At 36.0% G+C, this 26,791-nt stretch overlaps 1 protein-coding gene across 1 annotated transcript; it reads left to right on the top strand.

The window, feature by feature from the left end:
• The first annotated feature begins 17,707 nt into the window (after nt 1-17,707).
• Nucleotides 17,708-19,736, top strand: LOC109191855 (CBL-interacting serine/threonine-protein kinase 5-like). Its single transcript, XM_019342530.1, has 2 exons — nt 17,708-18,148; nt 18,846-19,736. Exons 1-2 carry the CDS (start codon nt 17,708-17,710, stop codon nt 19,734-19,736), a joined length of 1,332 nt encoding a protein of 443 aa, XP_019198075.1.
• Nucleotides 19,737-26,791: the final 7,055 nt, after the last annotated feature.

Below are 26,791 nucleotides of genomic sequence, written 5' to 3'. Positions count from 1 at the left end.
ATTGGTGGGCTAAACCGCCTACGGCAGTTTGTAGTAGATAGATCTCGTAAAAATACGCGATTTCAAAAAAACATTTGTCCAAAACGGACAACCGAGTCAAAAGTTATGCCGTGCCGAAATTTTGACACATTACAACTTAAAAAAAAAAATAAATAAAAAATAATCGCCGGATCACCCGCCGAGGTGGCCGCGGAAGAGGCCGATTCCGGCCTTCATCACAGCAAGGGGCGGCACGATTTTGCAACACTGATATATAGTATAGATATAGATTAGAATAGGAATAGTATTACACAATTTTATAATATTAGAATAGAATTTTAACGCAGAATTATTGTACGAATGGGAAAGTAGAAATCAAAATATTTTATTAGGAAGAGATATTTTTTAGGAATTGGGCAGGAAGTTAAAATTGCAGGATTTTGTTATCATATATAGTATAGATTTATGGATTACAATAGGAATTGTATTACACAATTTTATAATATTAGAATAGAATTTTACCGTCGAATTATTGTACGAATGGGAAAGTAGAAATCAATATATTTTATTAGGAAAAGATCAGAGATTTTTTAGGAATTGGGCGGGAAGTTAAAATTTTGTTATTATATATAGTATAGATAGATAGATAGATTGATGAATTACAATAGGAATAGTATTACACAATTTTATAATATTATAATAGAATTTTAACTCAGAATTATTATACGAATGGGAAAGTAGAAATCAATATATTTTATTAAGAAGAGAGATTTTTTAGGAATTGGGCGGGAAGTTAAAATTGCAGGATTTTGTTATTATATATAGTATAGATAGATAGATAGATAGTATAGATAGATTGATGGATTACAATAGGAATTGTATTACACAATTTTATAATATTAGAATAGAATTTTAACGCAAAATTATTGTACGAATGGAAAAGTAGAAATCAATATATTTTATTAGGAAGAGAGATTTTTTAGGAATTGGGCGGGAAGTTAAAATTTCAGGATTTTGTTATTATATATAGTACAGATTGATGGATTACAATAGGAATAATATTACACAATTTTATAATATTAGAATAGAATTTTAACGCAGAATTATTGTACGAATGGGAAAGTAGAAATCAATATATTTTATTAAAAAGAGAGGATTTTGTTATTCTTCCAAAAGGAAGAACCCCAACCAAGGCCCCCCACACCCCGGCTCACTGCGCACAAGGAACCCCCCTCACTTTGAGAGGTTGCTCCCACACTGTTGCTGGTGAGACTCGATTCCTGGTCATTCTTCCAAAGTTTCACCTCTATGACCAGTTGAGCTACCCATGCAGGCAGATTTTGTTATTATATATAGTATAGATAGATAGATTGATGGATTACAATAGGAATTGTATTACACAATTTTATAAAAAGATGTATGAATTTGCTAAGTTGAAGATGACAAATTTATATAGCTTTATTTCATAAAAATTGAAAATCATTAGATGTATTTTACAATTTAACATAATGAATCTACATCTTTATTCACTCAAATTAGGATTAATTGTCGTTGACATTTTTAAAATTTGAAGCAAAGTAGCAAAATGTAACGATAAGCAAATGTTAAAAAAAAAAAAATTAAGGAAAAAAAAGAAAGAAAAAAGAAGAAGAGGTGAGAGAAATAAAAAGACACCGTTACATTTTTTTTTTGTGAAAGCTATTGGTTCTATTACATTGTAGTACCTGTTCATATACTTTCTCAACCTACTGAAACACAAAGAACCAATAACGCCTCCAACTGAGGCTCGAACTCATAATCTTCCAAATGAAAATTCAACCCGGATACCATTAGACCACATAGTCCTGATAAAAAGACACCGTTACATATGTGCAAAGGAAGTCACTAATGTGAGGTAAAAAAAAAATATAGAGTTATTTTTGTTTTGAATTAAAATAATTAATAATTGTGAAAACCTTTTAAAAGTATGGAGATAATATACAGACAATATTGTTTTAACCAAAAAAAAAATCAACAACCAACAAACAGACACGTCAATTGCTTTGGTGGCTTTGGCGTTGGCGAAATGACGAGATTTTCAAATCCCAGACGATGGCTCGTGATCAGAAGACTAAATGGCTTGCACGCTATGATAAGGAAACCAAGGCGGCGTTTAATGCACGCAAGGTTCAAACCGCGGGGAGGAAGACGCAAATTGAGGTTCAGGTGGGGTGGACGGCGCCGGCTGAGGGGTGGCTAAAGCTTAACGTCGACGGCTGCCGTAAGGGTAATGGTCTGGCTAGTTGCGGTGGTCTACTTCGGGATTCCAGAGGAGACTGGTGTCGGGGCTTTCTGTTGAACATAGGTATTTGCCAGGTCTTTGAGGCAGAAGCATGGGAGGTGTGGCAAGGACTGTGCATGGCCAATGAGTATGGAGCAACGGCGCTCGTGGTGGAGTGTGACTCAAAGAGGCTAGTGGAAATTTTGCGCCAAAACGCCGATGATTCGCCGTTTTTAAGCAATATCGTGAGACGATGCCGGACTGAGGCTGCGAAGATTCCGAGGGTGGTCTTTGAGCACATTCTGCGTGAAGGCAACACAGTGGCGGACAAGATGGCTACAGCTGCACTTTCAAACAGCCCTAGTCTATGGAAGTTGACGGATATCCCTCAAGAACTCAACGAGGCTATTTGGCTGGATAAGTTGGGGGTGCACGTCGCAAGAAGCATCCATAGCAATACGGGTGTCTGAGTCTCAGCTTTTAGTGTTTTTTGGGGTATCCCCCCTCATCGGAAGCAAAAAAAAAAAAAAAAATCATCTTGATACATATTTATTTAGATTAGATTTATGTTTTTAAATATTTCAATACATTCTACAAAGTTATGCACCTGCACACATCTAAAGTGACAAAAACAAAAAATATATACTCCATATATATATAGTAAACATATTGATTAATGAATAATTTAGTACACAACCATATTTTAGTTGCATGGAATAAATTGGTCCTGCTTTCACACAAAAGTTTAATTTATACTTCAATTTAATACTTTCTAATTAAATCTATACCATATATATAGATCAACTTTATCTCTTAACAATTCAATCTAAAATTATTAGATTTGATCTATTATTCATGGTGACGAATCTACATCTTTATCAATATAAATTTTATCAAATAGATGTCTTTGACATTTCTAAAATCTGTTGCAATGTTTTTTATTTTTTGGTGTAAACCACACATTGTGGTCCGGGTCTTTCTCTGTCCGTTTAACGGTCCAGGTCCACCCGGTTCGCTCCAGGAGGCACAGAAGCTAGCCCAAAGGGAATCATCACTTGTGAGAATCGAACCAAGGTTATCCCGAAATTCTCCCCCACAAAGAATGCTCATTTGCCACTAGAGCTACCCTTTTGGGTTATCTGTAGCAATGTTAATTGAGCAAGAAAGAATCAATCTATTGCAAAGGAAAGTAATTATTAAAATGAATAATATTTTAAAATTCTATAATTGTCACACTGTTACATACTAAAATTGAGTACGCAACGGAAGAAACCTTTTGAGCAGGCTTCTAGCTCCAATCCGTATTCGAGTTATGGTAACTCCAAAAGTAAAACAATATAACGAAAGAGAATGAAGGACTCTTCAATATAAATGACTAGAATAGTAGAATATATTTCTCTTAGTGGTTCCCAGTATTCATATACAATGGACCTATTTATACTAAATTACTAACACCTATAATAATTAAGTTACTACAATTATTCTAACTATACAAGGTAATAATATATTCTAATATACATAATTTCCTTATACTAATATTTAGTCAATTATCCTCTAATTACATATGATTCATTCATTATAGATCATTCACTAATTAAACCACCAATTATTTATTTCCTTTGTTGCGTATCACTCTCCACCCCTTCAAAAAACACCTTGTCCTCAATGTGTAGAGAGGAATAGAATAAACACATCTTTGTTGAAGATGTCCATGCAACTTTGGATGGGGACTAGTTGGCAAAACAAATTGAAATGGTTCTCGAGTTTGATCATGACATATAACTGGCATCCCCTTTTGACTTGCACCATCTAAAAATATCTCTTGCTCTCCAATGTTGAGTTCCAAGTCTAAGGTAGTACTCATAAGTCTGGTCTCAAGATAATCCTCAAGAGACTCTAAATTGTTGAAATCTTGAATGTTGCTTTCGTCGTGAGCGGTTGGGAGAGTAATTGTAGTTATTGATGATTCCTTGGACCCTGTGCTACGTGGTTCTTCTTGAAAAGTTGGATTAGAATGATTTGAAATGTGACATTCCAAAGTGTCATCTTGGTCCGTATGTAATTCTCCACACACAGCCATCAACAACTCTAAATCAGGATATTTAATATCTAAAACACAACACCCATTGTAAATATTTTGGCTATGAAGAGCTTGTTTGGCCATGAATGCATCCAAGATAGAATCAAACCATACCAAAGCTTGGAAGGTGTAACTCTCATCCTTCAAAGTATGAATATATTGTACGGGTCTTTTTGTAGAAAAGATCTCATACAATACAAAATCATCAATTGAATACCATACTTGATGTACAGAAACCAATAAACATCGTTGAGTAATATTTTCCATAACAATAAAAAAAAAAAAAAAAAAACTTTTTTTTTTGTAACTTTTTTTCAATTGTTTTTCCTTTTTTTTTTTGACTTTTATCTTCTTTTTTTTTGTCTTTTTTTTTTTGGTCAAATTTTTTTCACCTTTTTTTCCCTAAGGAATGCGTATGCGGCTAACAAACAAAATAACAATAATAACAAAAAAATAAAAAGATAGGAGATACTATCACCAATGAAATCAATGAAAGCATCAATGTTACGTACGTACCGAAATTTAGTACGCAACGGAAGAAATCTTTCGAGCAGGTTTCTAGCTCCAGTCCGTATTCGAGTTACAGTAACTCCAAAAGAAAACAATATAGCGAAAGAGAATGAAGGACTCTTCAATATAAATGACTAGAATAGTAGAATATATTTCTCTTAGTGGTTCCCAGTATTCATATACAATGGACCTATTTATACTAAATTACTAACACCTATAATAATTAAGTTACTACAATTATTCTAACTATACAAGGTAATAATATATTCTAATATACATAATTTCCTTATACTAATATTTAGTCAATTATCCTCTAATTACATATGATTATATTCATTCATTGTAGATCCTCCACTAATTAAACCACCAATTATTTATTTTCTTTGTTGCGTATCACACACATACTTAGAAACATAGTAAATCTCTAAATAGGTGAGTAGTTAGCATAGGAAATTAAGAATGTTGTAACATTATACCATATATCAATCAAATGTAGTAAAACAAGTAAGAACACATATTTCTAAAATAAAAAGAATATATAGAAAGTGATGACTACCTTTGGAGTGTATGATCAGAAAATGATGTTTGGAGAAAAGAAATGTCGAAAATGAATTGAAAATGAGTACTTGAAGTATCGGTGTAGAGGTTTGGCATCCAAAAATGGTCAAATGTGAACAGAAATGAAGGTCTGTTATCAAGGAGAAGTGTGGGCTGAAAGTGAAAATAGAAAAAGTAGAGGGAGGATCGAGTTGAAAGTGAAAATAGAAAAAGTAGAGGGAGGAGTTGAAAGTGAAAATAGAAAAAGTAGAGGGAGGAGTTGATTGTGAAAGAAATCAAATGCATGCCAAGAATCCTCTAAATAAAAGTGAAAACGGATAACAACTAGGGTCGGGTTTAGAAGCGTAGAAGGATCCGATACAAAACGCGTGATTTGTAGGATTTAGTGGACCCACTAAATAAAACATATGCTTTTTAAGTATTTTTTAATTAGAGTTCAAAATGAGTTTTTGAGATAGATAAACAATTTTATTGATAATATCACATTAGCTAATTTTCAAAAATTTATTCTTTTCCTAATATGCAGATGTTTGAAATTTCTAAATATCACGATTGCAACATAGTGGGTTTGCATCATATGCACACATACACATCTAAAGTGAAAACAACAACCAAAAAATATATAGTCAGCATAGATAGATTAATGAAGAAATTAATGTCCAACCATAGTAGAATCGAATAAATTGATCCTTTAGACAGTAGCTTAATTATTTTCATATTTTCTATTAAATCTATATCATATATATAGATCAACTTTATTTCATACCAATCTAAAATTATTAGATATGATCTATTATCATAGGTGACCAATCTACATCTTTAATTTATCCACACAAATTAGCAAATAGATGTCTTTGACATTTCTAAAATTTGTAGCAACGTTAATTGAGCAACCAAGAATCAATCTGTTGCAAAGTAAAGCAATTATTAAATTGAATAATATATTAAAATTTTATAATTTTCACACATACTAGATACATATATAGTAAATCTTTGAATAGGTGAGCATGTAGCATAGAAAATTAAGAACGTTATAATATTATATCTTATATCAATCAAACGTAGTAAAACAAGTAAGAACACATATTTCTAAAATGAGAAGAATAGAAAGTGATGACTATCTTAGGAGTGTATGCTCAGAAAACGATGCTTGGAGAAAATAAGATGTCGAAAACAAATTGAAAATGACTACTTTAAGTATATGCGTGGAGATTTGGTATCCAAAAATGGTCAAAAGTGAAAAAATAAATGAAGGCTAGCGATCGAGAAGTAGTGTGGGATGAAAGTGAAAATAGAGAAAGGAAAGTCATGAATATTGGTGAGTAAAGTAGATGGAGGAGTAGTTGATTGTGAAAAGAAAAGGAATGTGAAAACGGATAAAACCTACTGTCTGGTTTAGAAACCTAGAAGGATCTAATAATCTAATAAATACATTCTACAAAGTTACGCACGCGTGCACACACAGGGACGCGATCTCGTGCGAACGGTCGCCCAGGAGAGAACTGCGAACCAACCAGCATCCATACTCTATCAATTTTTCTAAAACAAGTCATTTTTTATTCATAATTGAATTTGTAAGAGTAAAATATTACTATCTATGTGCACGTGCATGGGCCGTGCAAAAAGGGTGATAATGCTATAAGAGTAAAATTTTAATACTTTAGATTCTTACATTTACCACATAATCTAAGTCAGATGAGTTTGACATCTCTAGTATCTTTGCAATTGCAAGAGCTCTTTCAATTGAAAACTAATGCATGCCTGCGATCGAGAAGTAGTGTGGGATGAAAGTGAAAATAGAGAAAGGAAAATGAATATTGGTAAGTAAAGTAGAGAGAGAAGTTGATTGTGAAAGAAAAGGAATGCCAAGAAACTTCGAAAAAAAAAAGAAAAAAAAAAAAAAAAAAAAAGATACTAGTGTCGGGTTTAGAAGCGTAGAATGATCTAAAACAAAATGCGTGATTTGTGGGGTCTAGTGGCCCCACTAAATAAAACATATGCTTTTTAAATATTTCTTAATTAGAGTTACGTTCAAAATGACTTTTTAAGATATGATAATTTTATTGAGAGCATCACATTGGCTCAGTATCAATTTTTTTTTTTTTTTCCTAATAGGCAGATGTATGAATTTGCTAAGTTCAAGATGACAAACAATTTTACATAGCTTTATTTCATAAAAATTGAAAATTATTAGATCTATTTTACAATTTAACATAATGAATCTACATCTTTATCCACTCAAATTAGTATTAAATGTCTTTGACATTTTTAAAGTATGAAGCGAAGTATGAAAAAACCAATATGTTGTAACGCTAAGCAAATGCAAAAAAATTATTTAAAAAAAAAAAAGAAAAGAAAAAAGAAGAAGAGATGAGAGAAATAAAAAGACACCCTTACATATGTGCAAAAGAAGTCACTAATGTGAGGTAAACAAAATTATAGAGTTATTTTTGTTTTAAATTAAAATAATTAATAATTCAAAAGAGCTTTTAAAAATTAAAAGTATGGAGATAAATATACAAATAACATTGTTTTAACAAAAAAATCAACAACAACAAACAAACAGACACGTCTGCATGATATACAATAATTCTTTAATAAAAAAGATATAAAGCAATCTCGGTTATAAATTTTATCATCTCGTTATATATCTCTTTAGATCAGATTTACGTTTCTAAATATTTCAATATATTTTACAAAATTATGCATGCACACACATCTAAAGTGACAACAACAACCAACATATATATATATATATATATATATATATATATATATATATATATAATTAGGTTCTGGTGCGGTTAAGGTGTCCAGGTGCGATTGTGCGGTTTAATCTGGGTCATTCATCTCACTTAAATCAACGTCTAGGATTACCAAAATTTAAAAAAAAAAAAAAACGCGGTGATAATTTTGTAATTTTTACATCTAGGTCAAAATTAAGGTGAGCGGATCTGTGATTAATATGCGTGAGTTTTGTATATAAAATGCGTGAGGTTTGTGCGTAAGGTGCGTGAGGTTTGTGCTTAATGTGTGTGGGGTTGTGTTTAATGTGAGTAGTTGTTAAAACTTAAAGTGTGTGAGTTAATAATTAAAGTGCGTGGGTTTTGTGCTTAATGTGCGTGATGTTGTGCTTAATGTGCGTGAGTTTTGTACTTAATGTGCGTGAGTTTGTGTTTAATGTTAGTAGTTGTTGAAACTTAAAGTCTGTGAGTTAATATTTAAAGTTGAGTTTTGTGCTTAATGTGTGTGAGGTTGTGCTTACTGTGTGTAGGTTTTGTACTTAATGTGCGTGAATTTGTGTTTAAGATCTAACACTTAAGGTGCGTGTTTCTATCACTTAAGGTGCACCATTTTTAGCTTATTCTTCTTTCTTCTAGACACGCGTTTTTTTTTTTATATAATTTTCATTGATTTGAGTCGTTGATCTAAATTTGATCAACGGCTCAGATCTAACCGCACAACCGCACGGGAAGCTATACCCGCACCTGAACCCTTCCCTATATTTATATACTAGTATTTCATATGCGCGATGCGCAAAAATATATGCCCAATATTAATACTTAATGTTAAAATATTTTTTTAAATAATTGTGTGTTTGTGTGTGTGTGTGTGTGTGTGTGTATATATATATATATATATATATATATATATATATATATAAATTGTATTATTCATATTAATATTAATGAAGTAAGAATTATAGAAATGATATATTACTAAATATAACTATGGTAATATTTAATTAAAAATTAAATAAAATCAAACTTACCATTGAAGAATGTAAGAAAAAAATATTGTGTATACATGTGCATGGAAATAATAATGTAAAAAGATAACAGAAGTTATAACGGCATATTTTTGTCTAAAAAATTATGTAGTACAACATTTATAGAATAAAGTACAAAAAAAGTTAACAGAAAAACAGATATAAAATCAGCGACATAATCTGGATTGAAACTTATTATGTTTTTAGATATATATATATATATATATATATAGTAAACTTTTTTTTTTTTGAAATGTAGTAAACATATTTATTAATGAAGAAATTAATACACAACCAGAGAGTGGCAATTTATATCCTACACCGCGGTGCGCGTTGCATTGTGCGCCTAAATGCAAAACGACGTCGTTTTAATTTTTTATCATTTTTTTTGAAATTTCCAGCCCCAGTGTTTGGCAGTTAATTTTTTTCTTTAAAAAAAAAAAAACCATGTTCAAAAATGTACATAATGTTATACATGAATGTACATAATTGTATACATGAATGTACATAATTGTATAACAAAATATACATACTGTTTTTTAAAAGATAATACACATAATCTAACATAATACATAATAAACATAAACTTTTAACCTAATACACATCAACTCTTAACATAATACACAAAAATTTCCTGATTCGGATGTACATAATTGTATAAAAAAAAGTGTACATAATTGTATAAAAATATACATAATTGTATGAACAAATATACATAATTGTATTAACAAATATACATAATCACACCAACTTCCTACCGTGCCTCCCAAAACGACGTCGTTTTGGGAGGCGCGCGACGCACAATGCTACGCGTACCGTGGTGTAGGGTATAACGATTGCCAGAGAGTAGCAAGGAATAAATTAATCCTACTTTCACATAAAAGTTGAAAGTATACTTCAATTTCATATTTTTATTAAATCTATACCATATATATAGATCAACTTTATTCCTTACCAATTTAAAATTATTAGATCTGATCTATTATTCATGATTAAATCTATACCATATCTGTTGTAACCTTCAAAATTGACTATTGAACATGAGGGTACACGAGTTTAAGCATTTTCGCGCAAGAGAAAACCTCTATGCTATACAATTTAATAAACTTTAAAAGAGCTCTTGTATAAATAGTGGTGCAAGTCTACTTCCCAAACCAATGTGGGACGAAAGCTACACTTTTTCCCTTCATTTTCCAACTCAAATGGGTCTACTTTGAGAATCAATATCTCATTCACCCATTATCCGTTTTGAGCATACAATATCAATTTCTTCGTCTCACTACAAAGAACCCGAATCCACTTTGACCCGACCCAAATCAGAAGTGGACCCCACTGATATTTGTACCATAAAATAGCTACTTAAAATGCCATTTTATGTTAATTTATGCTATTTTTTTCAACAATCCCCCACATGAATGAAAAATTGATTTTCAGGGTATTTTTTAAAATTGGAAACTGTGTTCAACAGTCGATCCTTGCATAGGATAGGTAGGGATCACCCTTTGAACCTTCCCTTGTGAATATATGTTTACTTTACTGGTTGTACGGTAGAACGCGCTATCTTTGAACCGACTACCGTGCTCTATTCTCATGATTGTACCCGTTTTGTCGTGGGTCACCGTTCTTGGTTCTGCAAGAGTTTCTAAAGAATTTAGCCTGTAAATTCTCATCTGAAGCAACTCACACTTCTCTCTCACATAGGTGATTCTTTTCCGAGTATCCCACATACTCACACATGTCAACCGACATTCGAATCATTAAAGCATCAACATGCTAGCCTCGTACGGAGTCACTGTTTTAACGAGGAATGGTAGGGAGTTCGAGACCCCCACAGTGACATGCTCCGTTCCATAATTTAGTTGTCCCATTGAACCTAGGTGCCAGCTAGGTTGGGTATCCACTATAGAACTTTTTAGTCCAAGGGCTTTAGACTCATTCCTCGTGTCAGCTTCTCCACAACTTCTTTTCCTAACCCTTTGGTTAGCGGATCCGCTATATTATCTTTTGACTTCACGTAGTCAATCGAGACAACACCAATTGTGAGAAGTTGTCTAATGGTATTGTGTCTACGACGCATGTGTCTAGACTTACCATTATATATATGACTTTGTACTCTCCCAATTGTGGCTTGATTATCGCAATGCACACATATTGGAGGTATAGGTCTTTCCCAATTAAGAATATCCTCTAGAAAATGGCGTAGTCATTCAGCCTCTTCACAACCTTTGTCCAAGGCTATCAGCTCAGATTCCATCGTGGAGCTAGCTATCACGGTTTACTTAGAGGATTTCCATGCAATGGCTGCACCGGCTAGTGTACACACGTAGCCACTTATGGACTTTGATTCTTTAATATCAGATATCCAGTTAGCTTCGCTATACCCTTCAAGTACAACATGATATCTCCCATAGTGTAGTCCAAGGTCACGAGTATACCTCAAGTATCTCATAACTTTTACTATTGTCTTCCAGTGCATAGCACCGGAGTTACTCGTATATCTACTGAGTTTACTAACCGCAAAGGCAATATCCGGCCTAGTACAGCTCATAAGATACATCAAACTACCAATAACCCGAGCATATTCTACTTGAGAAATGCACTCTCCGTGGTTTTTGGTTAGATGAACATTTGTATCAAACTGTGTCTTAGCCAATTGATTATCATCCTTGTTAAATTTTGCAACAATTTTATCAATATACTGTGATTGGCTCAACACAAGACCATCAGTTCTTCTAAAGATTTTTATCCCGAGGATTAAATCCGTCTATCCCATATCCTTCATGTCAAATCTCGCATTTAACATGTTTTTGGTAGACTTGATCATCCGATCGTTACTACCAACGATGAGCATATCATCTACGTATAAACAAAGAATGACATAGTCGTCTATCGTTTCCTTAACGTAGACATATTTGTCACTTTCGTTTATTTTAAACCCATTGGTCAACATCGCATGGTCAAACTTCTAGTGCCACTGCTTAGGTGCTTGTTTTAAACCATATAGCAATTTAACCAACTTGCACACTTTTCTTTCTTGGCCCGGAACCACGAACCCTTCGGGTTGTTCCATATAGATTTCCTCATCTAATTCTCCATTTAGGAAAGCGGTTTTAACGTCCATTTGATGAACTTCCAAATTACGCAACGCGACTAGGGCAAATATCATCCTAATGGAGTTTATTCTCGTCACGGGAGAATACGTGTCGAAGTAATCAAGGCCCTCGCGTTGCCTGTAACCCTTGATTACAAGCCTAGCCTTATACTTCTCGATGGAACCATCCGGTTTCATCTTCCTTTTAAAGACCCACTTAGATCCTAAGGGTTTACTACCTGGAGGCAGATCAACAAGTTCCCAAGTGTGATTCGGTAAGATAGAATCCACTTCACTTTTAATAGCTTCTTTCCACATTGGTCTTTCCGTAGAAGTCACGGCTTCTAAATACGTTCGAGGCTCATTCTCTATCAAACAAGATAGAAAATCGGGTTCATTTTCTAATAAACAAGTTAGAATACCCAAATCATACTCCAACAAGTAAGTTAGAAAATCAGTACCAAATGATTTTTCAACTCTCGCTCGCTTACTGCGTCTCGGCTCGAGCTCAGGTTCTTTCTCAGATTCCCCACTATCATTATCCATAGCTTCGTCAAACATTCGTTTTGACGTACTCGATCCCTCGCTGGACCTACAAGGAAATACAGTTTCAAAGAAAGATGCATTCCTTGATTCTATTATCGTGTTCTTATGTGCGTCCGGATTATAAGACTCATGTACTAAGAACCGATAAGTGCTACTGTTATGTGCGTAGCCAATAAAGATACAGTCCACCGTCTTAGGACCTATCTTTACTTTCTTAGGTGTTGGCACCAACACTTTGGCAAGACACCCCCACACTTTCAGGTACTGGTAGGAAGGTTTCCTACCGTTCCATAACTCATAAGGAGTCGTATCGAGCTTCTTGCAGGGTACCTTATTTAAAAGGTAATTACTTGTCAAAATCGTCTCACCCCACATACTTTGAGGTAGGCCCGAACTTATAAGCATTACATTCATCATATCTTTCAATGTACAATTCTTTCGTTCGGCAACACCGTTCGATTGAGGTGCGTAAGGTGTCGTACGCTCGTGTATGATACCTACACTTGCACAAAATTCATCAATAGGTGCTTCGTACTCACCACCTCTATCGCTTCTAATATTCTTAATCTTACGATTAAGTTGATTTTCAACTCCATTCTTATCAAGGATGAATTTTTCCAAGGCTTCGTCTTTGCTCTTTAGCAAATACACATAGCAATAACGTGTGCTATCATTGATAAACGTGATAAAATATTTATTACCACATCTCGTTTGTATCGATCTAAAATTTCACAAATCATTATCGATTAATTCTAGTGGTTCAGTTTCCTTTTCAACCGATTTGAAAGGTACTTTCGTTAGTTTTGCCTCAACAGATTTGTTATTTGTGTTATTTGAAAATTAGGAATATGGTGCATGCTAATCAGTGTACGTATAAAATTAAAATTAACATGACCCAGTCTACCATGCCATAAATTGGAAGACTCAAGCAAGTAAACAAAATTAACTTTTCTTTTATTGATAACAGGCATTACATTGAGCTTAAAAAGTTCATCAGTTACATAACCTTTACCAACGAACATTCCTAACTTAGACAAAACAACATTGTCTGACTCGAACACCATGCGGAACCCATGCTTGTTTAGCAGCGAGCCAGACACAAGATTCTTCCTCAACTATGGAACATATAGCACGTTATTCAACGTCAGTTCCTTCCCAGAAGTCATCTTCAGAACCACCTTGCCCATGCATGCCACATCAGACTGAGAAGAGTTGCCCATCCACACATTCTCGCCCTCAACGGTACCAAAGGTGTTGAACATCTCACGGTTGCAACATAAATGCCTTGTTGCACCAGTGTCGATGAACCACTCACGTGGGTTAGATCACACGAGATTCACATCGATCACCATAGTTGAAAGGCTATTCTCGACCTCCTTCTGACTGCTTTCTCCAACAACGTTGGCTTCAGAACTCTTGTTCTTCTTCCTTGGAGCCTTGCATTCAGAGGATTTATGGCCATGCTTGCCACAATAGCATGTACCGTGAAACTTGTTCTTGGTAACGCCTCCTTTCGGACCAAGCTTACGCTTGTTCCTCTTGTTCCTCTTGGAGCTTTTACCGTGATCCACAACGTTGGCCTTAGCGCCGTCAATGACAGGACCTTTCCCGTCATTCTTCATGTTCCCCTCCTCAATTCTAAGTCGTTGGATCAGGTCCTCCAGGTTCATCTCTTTTCGCTTGTGCTTAAGGTAATTCTTGAAGTCCTTCCATCCTGGAGGCAACAGGTGATGGGTAATTCTTGAAGTCCTTCACTTGGAAGGCTTCACTTAGCACCATGCCCTCGTCACGAATCTCGTCGAATATTAATTACAAATCTTCTACCTGACTTAGCACGATCTTGGAATCAACCATTTTGAAGTCGAGGAATCGGCCAACCACAAATTTCTTTGTGCCGGCATCCTCGCTTCGGTATTTATGATCCAAAGCTTCCCACAGCGTTTTCGGTGTGCTAATCTTGTGATATACATCGTATAAAGTATCACACAACCCGTTTAGGCTGTAGTTTCGACAAAGGAAGTCTGAATCCTTCCAATGACCAACCGCCATCACGGATTGAGCATCTTGTTCCTTCAACTCAAGAACCTTCTCGGTCAAGAATATTGCCAAGCCGAGAGTTGCTAGGTAGAACAACATCTTCTGTTGCCACCTCTTGAAGTTCGATCTGATACCGATGAACCTCTCTGGTCTATCAGTCGAACCACTTGGTATCGTAGGTACTCGCATCGTAGGGATGTATCCCTCGGTGCTCCCACCATCTTGTGAACCGACGTTCACTGGTGGTGCCTGTGAATTTGCAACGTTGTTGTCATTCCCACTACTGTTATTCTCAACAACATTTTCCTCCCCTTGATTAGGCAGTACGTGATTCTCCATTTCTTCTAGGAAATTAGAGACTCAACAGAGAAAAAAGGGAATATGAGGTTTTAAGAATGTTGGATATCTGTTGGTAAAACCCAAATAATAATCTTACGGAAAGATTATTATTTTATGGAAGAAGGGTGAAGGAAATGGTGAAATATGGCTCGTGTTTGGGGGTAGGTTTTTGGCACGAGTCGAGCGACCACTCTTTCCTTAAAACTTTATTTGATACCTCCCACAAGTGCTAGGAGCGTTGTAGCCTAGATTTCCCAGGATAAAACGTGCTACGATTCAGTGTTTGAGCACCCAAACAAAGAACCCGGCGAACTAGAGCAAAGCAGTAGAAGTAGAGATTTTGGAGCTAGAAAATATTATTTTCGTTGTCTGTTTTCTATGTTAAAAATCTACAACTTATATAGAGAATTCCGTAACAATCATGCGTTACGGTTAAGCCTTTTCAAACCCACTTTGGGATTTGATTTGCACCCCCTACGCGCGAGAGAGAACATCTATGCTATACAATTCAATATGTCTTAAAAGAGCTTTTGTATAAATAGTGGTGCAAGTCTACTTCCCAAACCAATGTGGGACAAAAGCTACACTTTTTCCCTTCATTTTCCAACTCAAATGGGTTTACTTTGAGAATCAATATCTCATTCACACATTATCCGTTTTGAGCGTACAATATATCAATATTTTCGTCTCACTACGAAGAACCCGAATCTACTGTGACCCGATCCAAATCGGAAGTGAACCCCACTGATATTTATACCACAAAATAACTACTTGAAATGCCATTTTATGCCAATTTATGCTATTTTTTCCAACAGAATATACATATTTATCCCCACAAATTAGAAAATAGATGTATTCGACATTTCTAAAATTTGTAGCAATATCAATTGAGCAAGCAAAAATCAATCTATTGCAAAGGAAAGCAATTTTTAAAATGAATAATATTTAAAAATTCAATAAAATTCTATAATTGTCACACATACTAGATACATGGTATATCTCTAAATAGGTGAGTAGGTAGCATATATAGCAATTTTAGAACATTTTAACATTATACCTTCTATCAATCGAATGTAGTAAAACAAGTAAGAACAACAACATATTTTTAGAATGAGAAGAATAGAAAGTGATGACTACCTTAGGAGTGTATGACGGAAGAGAGATGAAAGCAAAGTGATCATACTCATAGTGCATCGTATGTTTACAAACTATGCATTCCACAACACCCAAATATGCAACCTATACTACTACATTGTATAACCAACACCACCACAAATGTTACAAAATTTTGATGACATGAAGAGAGCTAACACAATCCCCCCCCCCCCCCCACCAACCCACCAACCAAAAATGGACATAAAGTGAACAACGACCCTGACAATATATATATATATATATATATATATTATTTACACGCTTAACTGTAAATATATAATATGTTAACGATAGACACGTAATTTGAATATCAATTTATATCGAACTTATAATACAAGATATATAGACCCTAACTCATATGGAATAATTTGCCTCATTCAGTGTACGTGCACTTGTCCATCAACCAATTAGAGTTTAACTTGGTTAGGTAGGATTTTTCTGGCCTTTCGGTCCACCCAAGAAGTTTTTTATGTTGTTAAAATTCGCCTTATTTAATACTATACAACTAATACAAGTGAGGCTCAATTAATTTGCTATTAAAGAATGAAGACCTTTTCAGGCAGAATTACAGGTGACGCACTAAGCTATTTCTCAATCGAAACGCCATTTTGACTTCCTAAATGGACACATCAGCATTGCGTAGTCCATGTCCTATGCTATACATCACGCGCATATTAATTATTTTATAAAATCGTTCCTATTTTAAACATAACAAAAAATAAAAAATTACATTTTTGTTCTCTAATTATATTTGTACTACAAATTTAGTCTTTGAGTTATATGTGTGATTATATTTAATTCTAAATTATGAGTAAAGTGGTAAATTTAGTCCTTGACCAAGTCCGTCACTTTATTAAGTAATATATTGGTGATAAAAATAGTTTCAGAGAAACTAATATCGTCACTCCGCACATAACTTAGGAATTAAAGATGATCATGCATATCACTCAGGAGTAAGTATATACCTAGAGCTGGTAATGCGGACTGGCGGAGCGAGGTCCACCAAAGCCCACCCTTGTGGCAGGGCGGGCTAAAATGCCCGCTTTAGTACGGGCTCAAAAAATTAGAGCTCGCCCCACCCTTTTGACAATGCGGGGTGGGCTAAACCCGTTTTGACAGCTCTATATGTACCATGTGTATTGTATAACTGGATAATAAAAATACAAATTTTCCAAAATAACAAAAAAACTATTTTATAATTAAAATAAATGAAAACGTCATTTTCTTGCCGTTCCATTATCCAAATATTAATCCAATTTCATAAAATTTATCTCTATAAATATTCATCACCTCACCACACCTCATTGCATATCCTTGAATTCCCTTTTGTTTTTCGAGCAGATCTTAAGGATTATTGCAAAAGTATATATAGGACATATATATATGGAGAAGAAAATGTTGTTTGGAAAATACGAAACCGGAAAGCTACTAGGGAAGGGCACGTTCGCAAAAGTCTACTGCGCAACCAACACGGCCACCGGCGAGAGGGTGGCGGTTAAGGTGATAAAGAAAGAGGAGGTGAAGACGGAGGCGATGATGGAGCAAATCGAGCGGGAAATCTCCGTCATGCGCCTCGTCCGCCACCCCAACATTGTGGAGATCAGAGAGGTGTTGGCAACGAGGACAAAGATCTTCATTGTCATGGAGTACGTCAATGGCGGTGAGCTCTTCGCCAAGGTGGCCAAAGGGCGGCTCAAGGAAGACGCCGCCAGGAAGTACTTCCAACAGCTGATCAGCGCCGTCGAGTTTTGCCACAGCTGCGGTGTCTGCCACCGTGACCTCAAGCCGGAAAACCTCCTCCTAGATGACAACGGAAACTTGAAGGTAATATATATAACCTCCTCCTAGATGATAACTTTATTTCTTTATAGACTGCTATCACATTTTTGGAGAGACAAGATATTGGAGGCCCTTCACCTGGACAAATTATTGTGTGAGGTGGAGCCCGATGTACAAATACCAATTTATATACTGAATGTTTACAATTTTACCTATTAAATGTTCACAAATTACATACACAATTTACATACTGAATCTTTACAATTTGAATGGTAAACATTCCGTATGTAAATTGTGTATTTTGGACCCTGGTTTACCTTGCAAGGTTGACCCAGGCCATGGTATAATTGTTGCTTCCCACCTCCGTCCAACAATCCCTTAGCCACTAATTGATGGACTTGGTTCTTAGCCACCAATTGATGGACATGGCTCAACAATTCCCCATCCAACACCTGTCAATTTTAATTGCACATTTTTTGCGAATTCGAGTCCTAATTTTGATACCACTTATTAAGATCAAGCGTTTACCACTATATTAAAAATATATATACCCGGAGTAATTTGTAACGAATGTGCAACTTTAAAAAATCTTGACTGAAGTTATATTAATAAAATTTAAATATATTAAAAAATAATAATATATGCTAAAGGACAAGTAAAATGGGAGAGATGATCAAAGTCTATCTTTAAGAAAATCAATATATATCTAACCGTCAATTCGTTACTTGCATTTGAATCAAAGGTGACGGATTTTGGCTTATCAGCATTGTTGGAGCGGCTAATCGGCGACGGTCTTCTCTACACGCAATGCGGGACGCCGGCGTATATTGCACCGGAGATATTGAGGAACAAAGGATACGATGGTACAAAATCAGACATTTGGTCATGTGGAGTGATATTGTATGTTCTTCTCGGAGGTTTTCTTCCATTTCGAGATGAAAATCTTTTCAGACTGTACAAAAAGATTTTCAAAGCCGATTATAAGTTTCCGCCATGGTTTTCGCCGGAGTCAAGGCGTTTAGTATCCAAAATATTGGTTTCTAATCCGAAAAAAAGGATTAGCATTAGGGGAATAATGCAAGATCCGTGGTTTAGCAAAGGGTTCCAAATACCCATTGGAATATCAGTTGATGATGAAGAAGAAATCAAGCATGGCGGCGGGCTAATGAAGTCATCGCCATCTTCTCCGGCGATTTTGAATGCTTTCGAGTTCATATCGTCGATGTCGGCCGTCGATCTATCCAGCTTGTTCGAAAATAAGAAGAAGGCGGAGTCCATATTCACTTCTAAGTGCTCCGCCACGGTGATCATGGCGAAGATTCAAGTGATGGGCAAAAAGTTGGGGTTTAAGGTTGGGAGGGTGAGCGGATCCGCGCTGAGGTTACAAGGGCCGCCGTCGGTGGAGGGCAGCCGGAAAGGGCGGTTGGTGGTGACGGCCGAGGTGTTCAAGGTGGCGCCGGAAGTTGCTGTCGTCAAGTTCTCCAAGAACTCCGGTGACGTAGTAGAGTATGCCAAGTTTTGTGAGGAGAAACTTAGGCATAATCTAAAAGACATTATCAGTACGTGGCATGCCGATGATATTTTGGGTGATCACATCTCAATGGTGCATGGAAGTTCACAGGTTCAGACCTGAATCAGGCACTATATATATACAAAATGCAGATATATATAGTCATTTGTATCAGTTTGATTTGATAAATATTATTATACTATATAGTAATTATGATTTAATTTATGGTTAATTTAATGTGTAATAATTCAATGTAAGCGAATTTGCTAATGCTGGTTGTTTGATTTCCGGTTGGAAGTCAATGCAAAGATACAAAGTTTGGTTGAAGTTTTCATTGTTTTTCATGCATTGCCTTAGAGATTGATTGAAGATGTACGTACAAAGAGTGAGAATAAATTCACCAAAAAAAACATAGAGTGAGAAGAGAGGTGATTGAAGCGTTGAAGTTGTTGGCCTTTGGTAAGATGGATGAGTGTAAGTGTCAAATACAATGTATTTTTGGGCATATTTTGGAGTTAATTTGTGGCTAATTTGGCATATAGTATGCTTAAAATAGTCTAAAATGTTATAAAATGTGTCAAGGGTCTAATTCTGGGCACTTTTGTGTTTTTATGGTAAAAGGACTCAATCAAGGTAAAATGGTCAAAATGAGCAAATAGGAAGGGTGTAGAAATCGACCATCACGCAAGGCATCACCACGTGACTCTGGACGTGATACAAACTTTAGAGAGATATTTTTGTTATCACTAGCATCATCACACAGTAACTTCGGGTGTGAGACCAACTTCAAAGAGCTTGTTCTACTCTCACGCCACCCATCACAGCTTGAGGAGTTATGTCACAACATTTTCTGAGCCGGCCTCTTTTCTACCATCACGCCAACTGTCGCGGTGTTACGAGATGCGTGACAGGAGCCCATCTTTTAGCTATAAATAGAGGCTTTGAACTCAATTGAGGGAGTTCACTTGAGTTAACTATCTAGTTTAGACATTAGTCTATTTGTAGAAGTAGTTAAGGTCAGAAAATACTCTCAATTCTAGAACCCAAGATTTCAATTCCTGTACTTGCAATTCAATTTCCATTTCCAATTGTAATTGCATTTCAATTCCTAGTGTAATCCTAGCTAGTTTAGATTTAATTGAGTTTTTCATTCAAGCAAGCTAGAATTGGATTATACATCTCTATAAGAGCTAGGTCTTTCAATTCGATCAATTCAACCCTTACTTTGATTCAAATGATTGGGTTTCAATTCATTTTTTTTGTAAAGACGGGTTTCAATACATTCTTTAATTGTGTTATGGATTGTTTTTTGTCACTTGTGATTGTTATTGTGCAAGTTTATATCATGTGTACGTGCTTAAATACTTATTGGAGGAGGATGAGTGCATGCTAGGTGTAGGAGGATAAGTGCATGCTAGGTTTTGATGAATTGACTTTGATTAGGTTGACTAGGGATTGGAGTCATAGCATGAGAGTGTTGTTTGGTATGATTGAGGCTTGATTGGGAGTTAACAACCCTCTCTAACCTCAAGGGGCCATTTAACCGCACTTCACCTTTGAAAAAAGGAAAATGTTTGATGTTAAGGACACCAAGTGTTCAATGAATTGTCTCTTTAATTGTTCTTGAGTCATGAGACTGACCTTAATTATTCTAAAATCGAGTGTGAAATGTTCTTGAGAAAAGCTTCCTTCTAGTTATCACACACCAATCCTATTGTAAATTGATTCTTGTCCTTGTTCCCTTTTTGGTCATTTTGTCTAAGCCTATATATGCATTTGCAACTATCCAAATCCACTTTAATACATTTGTGTTCATTACTTTGTTGTTTTGTCATTGCAATTCTATATTCAAACTACCATTTGTGATTGGCTAGATTTCCAAATGGCAATCATGCTATCTTGTGTTTGGAATCTTAGAACTCGAACTCCTATCATTCTCTTGTCATTGCAATTCTATATTCAAACTACCATTTGTGATTGGCTAGATTTCCAAATGGCAATCATGCTATCTTGTGTTTGGAATCTTAGAACTCGAACTCCTATCACATCTCCATTGAGAATGATATCCTGTGTAAGGATATCATCTTACACATATTTATTTACCATAAAAACTACTTCATCAACGAGGCTAGGCTACGGAGGTTGGTCATTTACCTAAGAATCATTTACTAAGTAGTTTTTTGGAAAATTAAACTTTTTGTATGTATAGACTAATATGAGAATATTTTTAATCTTGAACCCAAAAAAATAAAAATAATGATAAGTCGTCCTAGTTTTGTTGTCCACAAAATGCAAAATCCCTCACCCCAAGAATTCCATTTAAGACCAATAGAATTGTGAATGAGTAAATCACGGTTACTCAAAGACCCATTAGGTGATGAGAGGACGAATTGAAATTTTAGTTTTCTATGCATCCTGTTTGCTGAGATTTATTTACTATTATATATATATATATATATATATATATATATATATATATATATATAGAACAGGTCTTCCTGTGCGGTCAGTGCGACATATACACCATTAGGTATGCATAAATGCACCACACAGTGTTTGAAAATACTCCATTAAGTATGGTGTATTTTTTTGTATGGTGCATTTTTTGGCATTTCATTCTGGTGTATTCTCGAACACTGTATGGTACATTTATGCATACCTAATGGTGTATGCTGCACTGACCGCACGGGAAGACCTGTTCTCACAGGAACCAAAAAAAAAAAAAAAAAAAAAAAAAATATATATATATATATATATATATATATATATATATATATATATATATATAGAGTTGCACTCGGGTGCGAACGGCTCGCCCAGGCGCGAAATAGGAATGGATTCTGTTCGTCCACGTGTCCAGATCTAATGGATGAGAAACACTGATTTTTTAAAAAAACGCGGTGGCATTTTCGTAAATAATTGAACATCGAAGTGCAAGTAAAATGTATTACAAGTGCATGTAAAATGTATTATAGGTGCAAGTAAAAATTTACACTGAGCATCAATACTTAGTTGCACTTATAGTTCTAAGTAGTTGCACCTATAGTTCTAAATAGTTGCACACATAGGTATAAGTAGTTGCATCTAGGTGTATGAATGTTTGCGAGTGGTTTTCAGGAGTATTACTACCCGCTGAACTCAGATCAATGAATGTTAAGAAGACAAAATTACATGCACTTATAGGTGAAAGTAGGTGCACATATAGTTATAAGTAGTTGCACCTATAGTTATAAATAGTTGCACATATAGTTATGAGCACACCCAGGTGCATGAATGGTTGCGGAAAGTGAATGCTAACAAGGCAAAATTACATGCACTTATAGGTGAAAATAGGTGCACTTATAAGAGATTTTACTTGCACTTCGATGTTCAATTATTTACGAAAATGCCACCGCGTTTTTTTTTAAGTTATTAGATCTGGACACGTGTCACGCGCTGATTCATTCGCATTTCCTTCCTGGGCACTTATTCGCACCTGAGTGCGTCCCTATATATATATATATATATATATATATATATATATATATATATATATATATATATATATATATATATGACCGCGTTCAGGTGCAAACTGCCCGCTCAGGAGAGAACTGAGAACCATCCCCGTGCGCCACGCGTCCAAATCTAGGTGCACCTATAGTTATAAGTAGGTGCACCTAGGTGCATGAATGTTTGCATGTGGTTTTCACAGGCACTAACTACCCGCTGAACTCCTCTACAAGAACAAAAGTGATGCCAAACAGAACGAACTCAAATCAATGAATGCTAACAAGACAAAACTATTTGCACTTGTTGGTAAAAGTAGGTGCACCTGTAAGTGATTTTACTTGCAAAGATACACCAACTACTTGCACATATAACACATTTACATGCACCAAAGGACATGTAGCGCGCAGGATGGTTCTCAGTTTTGTCCTGAATGATCGTTCGCATGAGAGTGCGCTTATATATATATATATATATATATATATATATATATATATATATATATATATATATATTCAGGATCGTATGAGAACAATCTCCCACATGAGAACTGTGAACAAATATGAATGCTCCATTTTTTAATACGTGTATGACTGTGATTTTTTCAAATTTATTGGTTTATTTAATTCTGTGAATTTATGAATGGGTGCTTTAGAAAACTTGTGTGCATTTTAAAGCATGGATTCATATACCTAACTGGTGCACAAACACATCATTAGATGCAAACCACGGTACAAACAAAGCACACGCAGATGTACTATAATGCACAAATGGTGCACAAGTCAAGTTTAATTTACAATGCACACACACATAGAGATGTCAACGGGGTGGGGCGGAGGCGGGGGACATACCCCCATCCCCGCCCCCGGCTTTCTTCCCTATTCCCCGTCCTTGGTGGAGAAGGAAAAATTCCCCCATCCCCATTCCCACAGGGATTATCTGAGGATGGGAAACCCCACCCCATTTATAAGTTATAAAAAATAAATTAAAAATTAAACATTTAAATAAATAACGTATATATATTCATCTCCAACTTAGTAGTATTCAATATTTTACAATTAAACATCTCATCTAAATAAGCATTTCATAAGCATGACATACAATGACAAAATGATTCTAAAGTTATATATACTATGCACAAAGTAATACATATGTGTGTGTTGTATGGCTATACACACACACACACACACACACACACACATAATATATATATATATATATATATATATATATATATATATCGGGGAGGGGACGGGGTCCCCGGCGGAGAATTTAAAATTACTCCCATCACCATCCCCGTTTCCACAAGGGTGGAAAATCGAGTTCCTAGTTAGAGACTGGTACAATTGACATCTCTGACACACATCACATAAACACAAAGTGCACATTAGATCATGACGTGATATCAGACCCAATGGTAGTTCAATTCCCCCAACATTATCATACATTTGCATTACTTACATAAAGTATATATGTAATATATTACATTAAAATACTTGTATTATTTTTGTTGAGATTAACAAGAACAATAAAACAATAATAATGGCAGAAAGGGTAAAGACGACAAGATTTACGTGGTTCGGCAAAGTGCCTACATCCACGGGAGTGAAAGTATTTTATTATTATATGGTGATAGTGGTGACACAACCCCTAAGGGATACAACCAATATATTTATAGGCATCTAATCCCTGTACAATGGGTCTACCCGTTTCACTCCTACTCCTAGTATGAGACAAACTCATATTCCTAATCCATATATGAGAAAAACTCAACAATCTCCACCTTGGCGAATATGCTCTTTAGGAGAAAAGATAACTCAACAAATCTCCACCTTGACGAATACGCTCTTTAGGAGAAAAGACTTATCTCACCATCTCCACCTTCACATATATGCCGTTTAGGAGAAAAGACTATCTCCACCTTTGCGAATATGCTCTTTAGGAGAAAAGATAACTCAACAATCTCCACCTTGAAAAATATGTCCCTTAGGAGAAAAGACTTATCTCACATATATACATGGGTAGGAACAACCATGTTCATCCCAACTAGCCAGCCATATGCACCATGCAGCATCAAACGTTTTCCAGCATGTACACAAACCGCTTTGTCCCAAGCTATTCGCCCCTCAGCCGTCGACCTGTTATACCAGCCGCGACTCATGCTTACTGTCTCGTTTAGCTGACCTCCTGCATCTGGCCCATACCAGGTCCATGTCCCCTCCTGGTATCCACGCTGCCCCTAACACAACAGCGCCCCTGCAAACTCACACTAAACCTGTGTGCCTTGCCCAATGCTCCACTAACCAGCTACCGCCACTAGTTGTAGAGCCGTCGAAACGATCTCGCGGGGCGGGACGGGCCAAAACACACCAAAGCCCGTCCTCTTAGCGGGCTTGGAATGTGGCCGGCCTGCCCCGCCATGCCAAAGCCCGCTGGCGGGGCGGGCTAGCCCGCCAATCAATTTTACTGTGTTAATTTTTTTTAAAAAAAAAAAAAAAGAATCACTGTATAGACGTACAGTAACACTACCTAGTATTGTATTCCTATAAATCTATAATCCTATAAGTTATAACACACTAACACAATTACACAAACCAAAATAACATATATTAAATACTAAATATATATATAAAATATATATGTATTAGCAGGTCGCGGACTAAACTCGTGACCCGCCCCGCCTAGACCCGTGACCCAGGCGGGACGGGCTAAAAAGCCCGCCTCCTGGCGGATCAAAATTTGAAGAACCCGTCCCCTACCTACGGCGGTACGGGACGGGTCGACCCAGCGGGTAAAACCCATTTTGACGGCTCTAACTAGTTGGCAACACGCACAACGCAGCATCAAACGTTCCCAGTGCATGTTCATGAACCGCTTCATCCTGAAGCGTCCGCCCATACCAGCCGTGACTCATGCCAAGCGCGGCTCATACCAGGTCCATGTCTCATGACAAGCCCAACCCATACCAGCCGTGACTCATGCTAAGCCCGACCCATGCCAGTGCCATACTGGCCCATACCAGGTCCGCGACCCCTCCTGGTATCCGCGCTGCCCAATACCACAGCGCCCCTCACCACCTTCTCATCTAGCTTCTAGAAACATCCAACAAGTCCAAACAATGTTTGATCTTGTTACTAGTAACTGCTAGAACATCACCTTCACTATAATAAGAGTCAACAGCATGTACCACGTCCGTAGCTTCCTGCTTCTTCAACTCCCCCAAATCAGCCTCTTCCAGATTTGCTGGATTTTCCGCCCTCAAGATTTTCAGAAGGCCCTGGTATACCAACAAATTCATTACCCTAGACTGCCATAACTCAAAATTCCCTATACCATCAGACTTTGATACCTCGAATTTTGTACTTGAACTGCTCATCCCAACAACAGTGCTCTGATACCAATTTGTTGAGATTAACATCTGAACAAGAAACAATAATAATGGCAGAAAGGATAAAGAGGACAAGATTTGCGTGGTTCGGCACCTACATCCACGGGAATGAAACAATACACTTATTCATAGTGATGATAATAGTGGTGACACAATCCCTTAGGGATACAACCAATATATTTATAGGCATCTAATCCCTCTACAATGAGTCTACCCATTTCACTCCTACTCCAGACAAACTCATATTCCTAATCCATATATGAAACAAACTCAACAATTTTCTTTAAGAAAAATGTATTAA

This window comes from Ipomoea nil, unplaced genomic scaffold (assembly GCF_001879475.1).
Source record: "Ipomoea nil cultivar Tokyo-kokei standard unplaced genomic scaffold, Asagao_1.1 scaffold1721, whole genome shotgun sequence".
In the NCBI taxonomy this organism is placed as follows: domain Eukaryota; kingdom Viridiplantae; phylum Streptophyta; class Magnoliopsida; order Solanales; family Convolvulaceae; genus Ipomoea; species Ipomoea nil.
This window is presented reverse-complemented; position numbering and strand designations above follow the sequence as displayed.